At 42.4% G+C, this 13326-nt stretch overlaps 1 protein-coding gene across 1 annotated transcript in view; it reads left to right on the plus strand.

The window, feature by feature from the left end:
* TSHR (thyroid stimulating hormone receptor) overlaps positions 1–11354 on the plus strand; it is a 134931-nt gene extending 123577 nt beyond the window's left edge. The window contains exons 9-10 of the mRNA XM_069465189.1: positions 7678–7866; positions 9941–11354. Coding sequence (XP_069321290.1) covers positions 7678–7866; positions 9941–11354 — 1603 coding nt within the window. The remainder of the gene's footprint in view (positions 1–7677; positions 7867–9940) is intronic.
* Positions 11355–13326: the final 1972 nt, after the last annotated feature.

Consider the following 13326-nt stretch of genomic DNA (forward strand, 5'->3'; position numbering starts at 1 on the left):
AGTATTAACTAATTAATTAAACGGTCTTTTAAGCAGTAAATTAATCTTTCTGTTTTTAGATGCATCTTCTCTACCAATTACAGATGTGACTGCACGTTTAGCATGGTGGAACTTCTACATATTGACCTTTAGAAAAATCTACTTTCCTTACAACAGAAAACAGAAAAGACACTTGCAATTGCATTTGGAACATTAGCAAGCCAGTTAATCCTTATTTAATTTGCAATTGAATTCATCAAAAGCTAATCTTAAATAATAATCAATCACAAAAATCTCTCTCAAGAAAATGGAAATCGTTCCAATGTTTGGGGATACTAGAGTACATAATTGCTTTTGAGTAGCAATTTGGTCTTCCTGTGACATCAAATATCGTTGGCTCTTTTTTTTTCCTGGCATCATTTAAATTCAGTAATATTGTACTCTGTATATAATACTGCAGGACCAACTCTCTCCAAATCCGGGTCCTATTACTTTCTACACACTTAACTAGAGATGATTTCCATGATCTATGCAATTAGACTTCAAACTGTCTGCCAGGCTCAGCTCAGCTGCATTCTGATTTGTGAGTAAATACTTGCTAGAGACAAATTCTCACGGAGTTCAGTGCCCATCACTTGATAGGCTCTTTGAGGAAAGTGCCAGAGTAAACAAGACAAAGGGAAGCCCTCCAGCTTGTAGCTTTCTGCCCATCTGGCTACATTCACAAATGGATCCAGACCCCCTAACCACCGATAGCAACTCTCCATATTCTTCTCACTCAGAAAACAAAACAAAAATTTAAATATATGTTAAAGGTCTTATGTTAGAAAAGAAGATACACTATTAAAAAATTCTGGATTCAAAGTGTTCAAATAAAACTCTGGGTGAATGGGAAAAGATACCACTTCAAATAAAATGATTCCTGACTTGTTGAGTTTTGGAATTTCTTAGAGGCTCTTTCTCCATCAGCTCCAGCATTGAGAGACTGCCTAGCATGGCTCACTACTCAACAAGTATTTGTTCTAAACTCTTGCACAGTTCTGTAGAGCTGAGCTATGTGCTAAATAGGGTAATGACTAAAAATTAAAGACGATGCACTTAAACTAATATTTATTTTTTCTCCTGAGATGCCTCTAAAAATATAAGAAAGGAATTTTTAGTATGTGTATATCCACAAGGGCACAGAAGACAGGTGAGGGCATATCCATGGTCTGGAGAGCTACAAAACTCTGAATGAAAGAAGGCAGAAGAGAAGGCAGGCAAAACTTAGCACTCACAAGGGCATGCACAGTCAGAGACTGCTATTTTGCCCTGAAGAACCTCTGAAGGGCATGGGAGTTGGAAGTGAGGGGTATGGCATCTGGCAAGGCTGAGACTTGGGGCTAAAAATAACAGGATTAATTAAAGGTTTATTTCTGGAAACATTAACCCTCTAGCCCGTTTATGCACAATGCCAACAGGCAGGTACCTCCCCTGTAAGCTAGAGATTTAGTCTTTTTTCTGAGGAAGTTGAAAAATTCTAAAACAAAAAAGACATCCATATTCTGGCATTTTAGGGTCTAACAACATAATGGCCAACTGCCTACACAAGTGCCCTAAAGCAAAGTCTGCCAGTGGAAAAGCTCAGTTTTAAGTATGAATGTGCAAACAAGGATCACCAATCAAAGAATGCTTCTAACATGGAAGATCAAATCCAAGGTAAACAAGTGGGGGGAAATGAAACTGGAGGAATCAAAGACATTGCAGAGAACAGACAAGAACCTTTAACAAAGCAATAAGTAGTCAGCTGAGATAAATCTGAGAAGACATTTCATCCCTGTAACTATAACAATAATGACAATGAGTAAAAATAATAGCTAATGTTTATCAAAAACACACCATCAGCTACTTTTCAACAGAACCAAGAAAAGGAAACTGAGGCACACAAAAGTTAGGTGACTGACAGTGCAAAAGCTGGCATTCAAATCCAGAGAGTCCGAATTTAAAACCCATGCTCCTAAACATAGTGGTGTGCTTCCTCAAATATGCTATTTTAAAAAGAAACAGAACATGAGGAAGTGCTCTTAAAAATGTACTCATGCATTTGATAAATGTGTTTTCAGAGCCTTCTATTGGCAGTCCCAGCCAATAAACAGAATGAGAAGGGTCCCAGCGGTCATCAAGCTAAAATTAAATTTTAATAGAAGAGGTAGAAGATACAGTTAAGAAATTCCGTCAGACAATTTAATAAAGTAACAGGAGAACAATACAAGAAAAGATGGTGATATGTCTGGAGGTTCCAGGAAGTTCCTTTTCCACTTACTAAGAATTCCAGAGGGAAAACAGGGGAAATGAGAGGAGTAACGTATCCCAGAAACAATACTAGAAAAGTTCCTAGAGGTAAAGAGCACAGGTCTTCAGATTGAAGGGGCGCCTCTTCTCCCAGCACCCATCACAATAAATGGAAAAAGATCCCTATCAAGGTACACCCTCATGAAATCTCATACCAGTGATAAAGAGAAGGTCAGAAAAGCTTCCAGATAGTAACAAACAAATCACTGACCAAAGAGCAAGAATTTGCATGGTATTATACTTACCAAAAGCAACACTGGGTGCTAGAATTCAAAAGGACAAAGCCTTAAAATTATAAGAAAGGTGATTTGCGGCCGGGCGCGGTGGCTCACGCCTGTAATCCTAGCACTCTGGGAGGCCGAGGTGGGCGGATCGTTTGAGCTCAGGAGTTCGAGACCAGCCTGAGCAAGAGCGAGACCCCATCTCTACTAAAAATAGAAAGAAATTATATGGACAGCTAAAAATATATATAGAAAAAATTAGCCGGGCATGGTGGTGCATGCCTGTAGTCCCAGCTACTTGGGAGGCTGAGACAGGAGGATCACTTGAGCCCAGGAGTTTGAGGTTGCTGTGAGCTAGGCTGACGCCACGGCACTCACTCTATCCGGGCAACAGAGTGAGACTCTGTCTCAAAAAAAAAAAAAAAAAAAAGAAAGGTGATTTGCAACGTAAAATTTAATAGCCAGATAAAGTATCAATTGAATGTAAGGGTAGGAAAAAAAGAATCATTTTCAGACATACAAGGACTCTGAAAATATCTCCTTCATACAGCCTCTCTGAGAAAGTACTTGAAAATGTGCTGCAGTGAAACAAGAGAGAAAATCAAGAAAGAATATGACACAAGATTCGGGAAGAGACTCCCACTAGGAAGAGGGAAGCTACTCTTCTAAGAAACTTGAACCTTATTCTGTAGATTTTAGAGGGAGCCGTGGGTTTCAAGCTGGAGAGCAATATGATAAGATCCACATTTTATAAAGGAAATTCTTTCCTAAGCCTGAAGGTGGGGTTAGTGGAAAATTTCTGGGAGACAATCAGGAAGTTTTTGCTAAACTCAGGTGAAATGTAATTCAAACCTAAACTAAGGTGGTAGCAATGAGAACCATGAGATTGTAGATATATACACAGCTGAGCTGACATCTGCTTGGAAGGGTCTAGCATAATTTAATTTTGCTGTAAATATTCATGTTATGAATGCAGGACAAGAACAAGAGAGACTCTATGAGGACAGTGAAGCATCAAGCCCTGGACGATGGTAGATGGAAGACAGGAAATAAAGATACACCAGTAAGCTTGGAGGGAAGAATCTTTCCATTTGAGATACTCCGAACAGAGAGGCAGTACTACATCCATTGGGAAGTATAAAGGAGATCAGAACTTTCTTTCTGATAACACCTAGACTGCCTAACTAAAACTGCAGATCACTGCAAGGGGAGTTAAATTGAAACAGAAAAAGGCAGTTGTTACCCTGCTTGACCCTGTAAATGTAGAAGTAGTATGGATGGAGCACCACAGGACCACTTTAGAAGCACCATGCTTAATGGACACTTAGAACTATATTAAGAGGCTCATGCCAGTGGGGAGCAAGGTGACCCCAGGGAGATTCTAATTTGGGTTGCAAATGGCCTTAGATCCCTGAGATGAGGTTGGAGAGGTGGTTAAGGGCCAGATCTGCAGGAGCTTAAACGGCATGGTAGGAAGAGTAGATGTTATGCATGGTGCAGTGAGAAGGCACTGCAAGGTTTTAAGCAGGAAAGTGATATTACTCAATTCATATGCTACGATTCACTCTGGCTGCTATGTGGAGAATGGATTAGAAGGGAGTAAGAGTGGGCAAGAAAGACATTGCAGCAAGAGATGATGTCAGCTTGCATTGGGAAGATTACACTGGAGATGCAAATGCATGGGTTTGAGATTCTTTTGGAATTAAACTCCATAGGTCTTTTGCTAGATTAAATGTGGATGCAGCAACGGCGGCGAGGAAACCCAACATTTTGGAGTGATTCCAAGGTTACTAATTTGAGCAACCGCGTAGATAGGAGTGCCAATTCTATGATGGGGGAAAATGGAGAAGCAGCACACTAGGGTTGGGGTAGGGGATCAAAAGCTACATTTTGGAAGGGACTGTTAAGTTGGAGATGCCTGTGAAGCTTCCAGGTGGAGATAGCATATAAGCAGTTGGATATACAAGTCAAGGTCTGGGCTACAGCTGTATTTATCAGGTTCTTTGATTTTGGCTTGAGCTCAGGTGAACTCTAAATTGGACGAAGAAAGGAATTAACATTTATTAAGCACCTACTGTATGCCAAACACCCATTGTGTTACAAATGTTTTTGTCATAAGGTTTACACACATTTTCCAACACCTACTTTTTCCATGCCTGCCCAAGCACCCTCCCAGGTCAGCCCAAATGGGACCCAGCTAGAGACCAACTGGGATACGCTCATTGCAGACACTCAGACAAACTATGCAATCAATTTCTCCCTCCCAGATTCCTAATGAGTCCCTGGAGGGTTACTTGCACCTGCATCTGTGTTCAAAACTCCAGAGACCTAAAGGTAAGCGTTAGCTCCTGGGACACTGAAGCTGAAAACTCTAGACCCAAATAATAGTTATGACTCCACCCTTGGTTTGCTAAATCTCTTTGGACACAACATGCCTTGTTTCTTTGTCTGAATTTTAGTATCTGCCTGTTTCATAAAAATGCTTTGAGAATTGAGTTGAGCTTTTGAGTCACCTGGAGAGCATCTTGAATAATGCAGATTCCTGGGCCCTGCCATCAGAGATTACAATTCATGTGGTCTGGGTGTGGCTTGGTCTGCATCACAGGTGACTCTGATGCTGGTCCAGAGTGGTACCTGGACCAGAAACGCTAATTTGCAGAATGATGAGCTGTAAGTTTTCCCCACATATCTGCCTCAGTGATATCTCTACCACTTAGGTCACTATGGCAGTATTTTTTTTTTTTTTTTTTTTTTTTGAGACAGAGTCTCACTCTGTTGCCCAGGCTAGAGTGAGTGCCGTGGCGTCAGCCTAGCTCACAGCAACCTCAAACTCCTGAGCTCAAGGAATCCTCCTGCTTCAGCCTCCCAAGTAGCTGGGACTACAGGCATGCACCACCATGCCCGGCTAATTTTTTCTATATATATTTTTAGCTGTCCATATAATTTCTTTCTATTTTTAGTAGAGATGGGGTCTCGCTCTTGCTCAGGCTGGTCTCGAACTCCTGAGCTCAAACGATCCTCCCACCTCAGCCTCCCAGAGTGCTAGGATTACAGGCGTGAGCCACCGCGCCCGGCCACTATGGCAGTTTTAAAATAAGACACCAAATTCTTTGACTCTCCTCCCATCAAGAGGTGGGTTCCATGTCTCCTGCCCTTGAACTTGCTGGCTCTCTCAGAATCTGGCTGCTACAATGTAAGAAGTCTAAGCCACATGGAGAGGTCACATTGACAGTTCCACTTGACCTCAGTCTTGTAGTCATCTCAGCCCTGGAACTAGGCACACCAGTGAAGGAGTCTGCAGATAATCCCAGCCTCCAGCCACGGAGTCACTCCAGACTTCAAGTCTTCCCAGCGGAGCCTCAGACATCATAGAACAGAGACCATCGATCCCCACCATTCCCTGTTCAAATTCATGATCCACCAAACCTATGCTCATAATGAAAAGATCATTGTTTTATGCTGCTTAGTTTGGGGGAGTTTTGTCATGCAGTAACTGGAATGGGTTACTAAAGTGTTTTCTCAAGAAATACCTATTAAAATGCAAACACATTCCTTTGCAAGGATAAACACTCTCAAATGAACATAGTCGATGTTGTATCTAGCAGACAACAGAGCAGGGGAAATGAGCCAAGAGATGTTCTCTTGTTTCACTGATAAGAAAGAAACATCATTGGGTAAAGAAACACGTAAGTTGCTCCCAGAAAACTGGACAGAAAGATGTCCGCACCTTGAAGACAGCACGGCTGGAAGAGAAAGAGATGCACCAAAAGAACGGATGAGGCAGGAAAGCAAAACCCAGCTTCATTTCCTCCACAAATGTGCTTAAGGCTGGCCTGAAAATCCCTCCACTCTCTGACTGCAAAGTTGTTCATTTATTTATGCCAGTTTCCCAAATGTACTTGCCTGATGTTAAAAATCCCCTGGGGATGGTACAGTAACAAACACCAAGGGTAATTCTTGCCACAGGGCAAGTTTGGGAAATGCTGGATTATAGAAATTTTAAACAAAATAGCCAACACTACACACCCCCCTCACAAGAGTCACAATTCTACGGTGAGAATGGAGTTAATACATGAGCTTCATATTTGTGAAAAACCAGTAGCAAGTTCTGGCAGCCTTGAACCTTGAGAATGTAAATCCCAACTAAGTCCAATTACAGTGACGTGGGGGAAGCAGTTGTAAATATTGGGATTCACTTGCTAATCTGACACTACTAATAATATTAAATACTTTAAGATGCAATTATTAATACCTTCTCTAAGGAATATTTGAATTGATAAAACATAAAATAAGAGAGATGTCAGGTTAAATATCCATGGCCTTATTCAAGCTATTAATGATGTAAGTAAATATGATAGAACCTGGGCTCTCAGAGATTGAGAAAAGAACAGAGCATGTGACACTAAAAGCTGTGAATTAATTCTACTTTAGTAACTAACACTAATGTCTACATTGTTCCTAGCCTCATCACCATCACCCCTCCATTGTTTTTGGAAGTGATTTGAATCTCATTTCAGATTGTTAATATACATCCTTGAGTTTTCTTTCCAGGAATACATTTACAGTCTTCTAAAGAAACTGGGGTGGGAGGGCTGTTCTCAGTCATGAATGCAACACCTAACTGGTTATGATCCCAAGCTCTGCATCACTGGAACATTTTCATGGTACTGGTGGTGATTCATATCAGTGAGCAGTTTATCAGTCCCAAAAGCCTGGTCCCCACAGCGACTGACAGCAATTTAGGTGCCTTTGAGCCTACTCAATTTTATTTCTCTTGCTTCTTGAGACTCTGTAATACTTATATGGTGGCAAGTTCCAGAGTAAAATTGACTTCCTCTGTGATTCTAAGAGTTTGCATGTATTGTGATGAAAAGAATAAAATGTCTGTGGAAATAGTATTTGTACTGATGGATACTGGAATTCCAAGCAATAAAAGCAGAAGTTCCTTATATTATAACATAGATTTAGAAGCCTAATATCCCTCCTTAGACCAGTGGCTCTGTGTAGAGAACTCAGTTACACACTTAATAGCGGAAGGTATCGTATCATCTCCCCATTCATCTAGGCCTGTTGGACTTTCTGGCCAAGGATTAGATGACCCTCTAGGTTCACTGCCTCTCTGCATTGCTTGTTCTCTGCCTCCCAGGGATGTGTCTTACACCAGTGTCACTGCCCTGCCATCCAAAGGCCTGGAGCACCTGAAGGAACTGATAGCAAGGAACACTTGGACCCTTAAGAAACTTCCACTTTCCTTGAGTTTCCTTCACCTCACACGGGCTGACCTTTCCTATCCAAGCCACTGCTGTGCTTTTAAGAATCAGAAGAAAATCAGAGGGTAAGTGGCAGGGGCCTGGAATAAGTGACCAAAGAGCTTGGTGGGAGATTAATTCATTTCTTGGTTTGGGGAAGATGCTTCATGGTTTGAAAACCAGGTGGAGAAGAATTGGAAGCATTCATAAGAAACAGGAAATCCACAGGGCACCATGAGTCTGTGGGCTCAAAGTGGCTGCAGATGAGAAATAAGGCAATGTTGTGGATAGCAGTAGGGCAGGGGAGGTCCTAGGGGATGATGTAGGAGATAGGAGAGACAGGCTCAACCAGATCATGTAGGATCTTGTAGAGGTTACACGGACAAGATTTCTGGTCTTCAGACGCAACCCGTATCAGAGACTACAACACATATTAGAAGCCACAACCATGAAGAAGTCTTACAAACAACACAAACAATTGCATTACCTGATTGGTTTGTGCCTTGCAAATGTCATACCTCACTGGTTACATGCCTCTGGGCTTTGGAGTCAGCTGGGTTTGTACGCCAGCTCTGCCAGTTTCTAGCTGTGTCATCCCAGCCTAGTTACTTAACCACCTTGAGCCTTTTGAGAACTGAGATCATATTATCATTCATAGGGGTTTTGAGAAGATTAAATGCGAAATGAAACAGAAAACCTGAAATGGAATGACCTGGAATGCCATAAGTTCCCAGCTAATATTAACTATGATATATATGATTTGAATGTCAGGCTGTTTGCAGGGCTGCAAAGGAGGGATGACCTTCTTTTTCTCTGCATGCTTTCTCTGAATCTTGCGTTCATCTGCACTTTTACCCTGCATTATTTCCCCCTTCATGCTTATACAACCTCCTATTCTCCTAACTCCACCTTCATTTATCTTTTATTCATTCCCCTCAGTTTCTATACAAGGATCTATTAACTTTCTACACTCATATTTGCAGTCAGAAAAAAAGTCAGGATCTAGTTGTAGGGGCAGAAGCAAACAGGAAAGCTGAACAGCTGTGCAAAGAAGATCAATGTGGGCATAATAACTGCAGAAAGCCAGGAGTGGGGTAGGGGATGGTGATAGCAGATTCTGTGCTGTCATTGTGTGGCACTGAGAAGGACAGGACCAGGGCTAGGGTCGAGATTTCTCCTTAGCCTCCAACAGGTTAGAACAGCCAGTCCACCAGGCATTTTGACCAGAACCCAATGGATGAATCAAAATCTGTTCAGCAGCTGAAGCAAGTTAAAGAATCCCTTTTGTTGTGGGTCAGGTGAGCTAGGAAAAAATAAATAAATCTTATTTTCATGATCATGCCTGCATGGTAGTATCCATTTATTCATTTGTTCAACAAGTATTTTAGAAGCACCTATCATGTGCCTGGTGCTCTCCGATCCATAGCAGTGAGCAGGACAGACAAGAGCCCCCTCCTGCATTTTGTTTACAGACTAGTGAGGGAAGTCAGAACATAGACAGGCAAACAAATAAGAAAACATCAGACAGTGCTATGAAGGAAATAAACACAAGAGTGGGAAAATGTATTTAAGGAGAACAGGGAAGGGTCCTCTGAGGAAAAGCCATTTGAGTTTAAAACTCAGTAATCAGTAGAAGCAGCCATGAGTCTTTCAGGCAGAGGAAACCTGAGTTCTAGAGCTCTGAATAGGAATAATAATAATAATACCGTTAACCAACGCATATATGGCACTCACAAAGCTCCAGGTGCGGTTCTAAGAGCCTTAAAAAGATAAACTCATCTAATCCTTTAACAACCCTATATGAAATGGATATTCCCACTATCCCATTTTACAAATGAATTAATCAAGTTTCATAGACCTGCCCAAGGTGAAACAGCTAGTAAATAGAGCCAGGTTCTAGCCAAGGTGACTGTCCCAGCGTTCATACATTTTTATCACTGTTGTTCTTGAAGTGGTTGCAGAAGATAAGAACAATGTCACTGGACCACAGTGGGGGAGGGAGATAATAGGAAATTATGTAGGAGAGGCAGGTTTGCCCAGGTCCTGTAGAATCTTGTGGAATCATGTATATCATAGTAATAGTTTGCATATTTTTCTAAGTCTTGTGGGAACCATTCACGGGTTTTAAGCAAGCAGTGACTCATTTCTGTTGCCTTGCAGAATCCTCGAGTCCCTGATGTGTAATGGGAGCAGCATCCGGAGCTTGCGTCACAGAAAATCTGTGAATGCCTTGAATGGCCCCTTCTACCAGGAGTATGAAGAGAATCCGGGTGACAGCAGTGTTGGGTACAAGGGAACGTCTAAGTTCCAGGATGCCAACGAAAACTCTCATTATTACGTCTTCTTTGAAGAACAAGAGGATGAGATCATTGGTTTTGGCCAGGAGCTCAAAAACCCCCAGGAAGAGACCCTCCAGGCCTTTGAGAGCCATTATGACTACATTGTATGTGGGGACAATGAAGACATGGTGTGTACCCCCAAGTCGGATGAGTTCAACCCCTGCGAAGACATAATGGGCTACAAGTTCCTGAGAATTGTGGTGTGGTTTGTTAGTCTGCTGGCTCTCCTGGGCAACGTCTTCGTCATGTTTATCCTCCTCACTAGCCACTACAAACTGACCGTCCCACGCTTCCTCATGTGCAACTTGGCCTTTGCAGATTTCTGCATGGGTATATACCTGCTCCTCATCGCCTCCGTAGACCTGTACACTCACTCTGAGTACTACAACCATGCCATTGACTGGCAGACAGGTCCTGGGTGCAACACAGCTGGTTTCTTCACTGTCTTTGCCAGTGAGTTGTCCGTGTACACACTGACAGTCATCACCCTGGAGCGCTGGTATGCCATCACCTTTGCCATGCGGCTGGACAGGAAGATCCGCCTCAGGCACGCATATGCCGTCATGAGTGGGGGCTGGGTCAGCTGCTTCCTTCTCGCCCTGCTCCCCTTGGTAGGAATAAGCAGCTATGCCAAGGTCAGCATCTGCCTGCCCATGGACACTGAGACCCCTCTTGCTCTGGCATATATTGTTTTTGTTCTGTTGCTCAACATTGTGGCCTTCATCATCGTCTGCTCCTGTTATGTGAAGATCTACATCACTGTCCGAAATCCTCAGTACAACCCAGGAGAGAAAGATACCAAAATCGCCAAGAGGATGGCTGTGCTGATCTTCACCGACTTCATGTGCATGGCCCCGATCTCGTTCTTCACTCTGTCGGCACTGATGAACAAGCCTCTCATCACCGTTTCCAACTCCAAAATCTTGCTGGTTCTCTTCTATCCACTTAACTCCTGTGCCAATCCATTTCTCTATGCTATTTTCACCAAGGCCTTCCAGAGGGACGTGTTCATCCTACTCAGCAAGTTTGGCATCTGTAAACGACAGGCTCAGGCATACCGGGGCCAGAGAGTCTCTCTAAAGAACAGCACTGGTATTCAGGTTCAAAAGGTCACCCAGAACATGAGGCAGAGTCTCCCCAACATGCAAGATGTCTATGAACTGCTTGAAAATTCGCATCTCACCCCAAATAAGCAGGGCCAAATCTCAGAAGGGCATAAACAAACAGTTTTGTAAGTTGACCCTACACTACTCGCAATGGTAGGAGGACTTATGAAAGGCTAGTTTCCTGAACTCACATTCCAATCCTATGATACACACAACACACAGCTGCCCTAACCCTCATGCTGGGCATGGTCTATGGGGCAAGAATTATCTCTGGAGAGTGACTAGCATTACCTTAATCATTGCCTCCAAGATGAAAGAGAGGCTACCAGCATATCTGTATTCCAGGTGATATCAAAAGAATCTATACTTCCAGGAAGACTTGCTCAGTGCTAAGTCCAGAGATGACATTGTGTAAGATCTTCAGCAAATATTAATATCAGCTGAATTGTGTCAACATGGAGCTTCTCACTTTTATAGAGCATTTTGTACTAAAGATTCAGCAAATGGGCCGGGCGTGGTGGCTCACGCCTGTAATCCTAGCACTCTGGGAGGCCGAGGCGGGAGGATCGCTCAAGGCCAGGAGTTCAAGACCAGCCTGAACAAGAGCGAGACCCCGTCTCTACTAAAAATAGAAAGAAATTATCTGGCCAACTAAAATATATATAGAAAAAATTAGCCAGGCATGGTGGTGCATGCCTGTAGTCCCAGCCACTCGGGAGGCTGAGGCAGTAGGATCGCTTAAGCCCAGGAGTTTGAGGTTGCTGTGAGCTAAGCTGACTCCACGGCACTCACTCTAGCCTGGGCAACAAAGCGAGACTCTGTCTAAAAAAAAAAAAAAAAAAAAAAAAAAAAAGATTCAGCAAATGGCAAATGCTATTCATTTGTTTGGTGACCGCAAGATAAAATCAGCCCCTCAGCCCTGTGTTGGCTCAGTTCAACTTGATGTTCCCTAATGCAACCAAAGAGAGTTTGAGGTCCTTAAAAATAAAAAGCCAGATACAGCTAGATGTCATACAAGGAGCAGCTATTATGAGACAATAAAGGAGGGGAAAGGCTTAGCTCTGAGTTGCTTTTTTCGGACTCTGAAACTATTAATCATCTCTTCACAAGAATCTACCTGATGTGACCCAGCTCTTATATGTTGCCTAGGAAAACTGGCAAGATTTCCCCTTATGTGGCCTAGCAAACTAAAAATTGCTCTTTTAGCCCAGCCTCATAGCGTAAAAAATGTGGACTCTAAATAGTATTTCCAAGTAGCAACAAGTGGGAATCATGGGCAGAGAACACTCTGTTGATTAATAAAACAGGCTGGACATCAGTTAACTGTGGAACTTTGGGCAAATCACTAGGTCTCAAAAGTCTACAGAAATGAAAGAGTTCAATGATGTCTTCCATTTTTAAAACTCTAGGTATACCCCTTTCCCTCAAAATGTGTATTTCTATGACAAGGAGAAAGAAGAGTACTAAGTAAGTAGATTCTATTTTTCCTATTTTGTAGGGCTGCTGCCTCCTTTTCTTTGGAGCGTAGACATAGGACTCAGGAAATTTTTCCTTTGCTTCATTTTCGGTTCTGATGTCTGAACCAAAAAATTCTATTGAGTGACTATATTGTGTTGGATATGAATCACTCATCTAATTATTATGTCTACCCTGCTAAAATAATCAGGCCAAAACCAAATTAGTGTTCATACAATAAATGATGGTTGTACAAATTTTGGTTCATATTTCACTATGAAGAGTCACTTCAAAACACTGGTCTTCAGGGATTGGTTTCTTTACTTAGCCATTGCCAGCCCACAATACAATACTAAACCTGTCAAAAGAAGATTTTTTTTTCTCTTCCAGATCCTTTCAACCCTATTGATCACTGGGCATAAAACCTCTATTCCCCAACAGGACACCCTTACTTGAAACAGTCAGGATCTTTGTCGACAGATGTACTCTCCAGGTTACCTGTCACAATGAATAGCCCCTTAATTTCCTGCTAGAAAAGAGTCCCCAAGCAGAGATGACGTTTGCTTCTCAGTGCCCATGAACCACACCATGAAATAAAGGTTTTTGTTGTTTTAAGTCCGTGGAGGGGTGTTTATGGGCCCCTTAG

The sequence above is a fragment of the Eulemur rufifrons genome, chromosome 2 (genome assembly GCF_041146395.1).
Source record: "Eulemur rufifrons isolate Redbay chromosome 2, OSU_ERuf_1, whole genome shotgun sequence".
In the NCBI taxonomy this organism is placed as follows: Eukaryota; Metazoa; Chordata; class Mammalia; order Primates; family Lemuridae; genus Eulemur; species Eulemur rufifrons.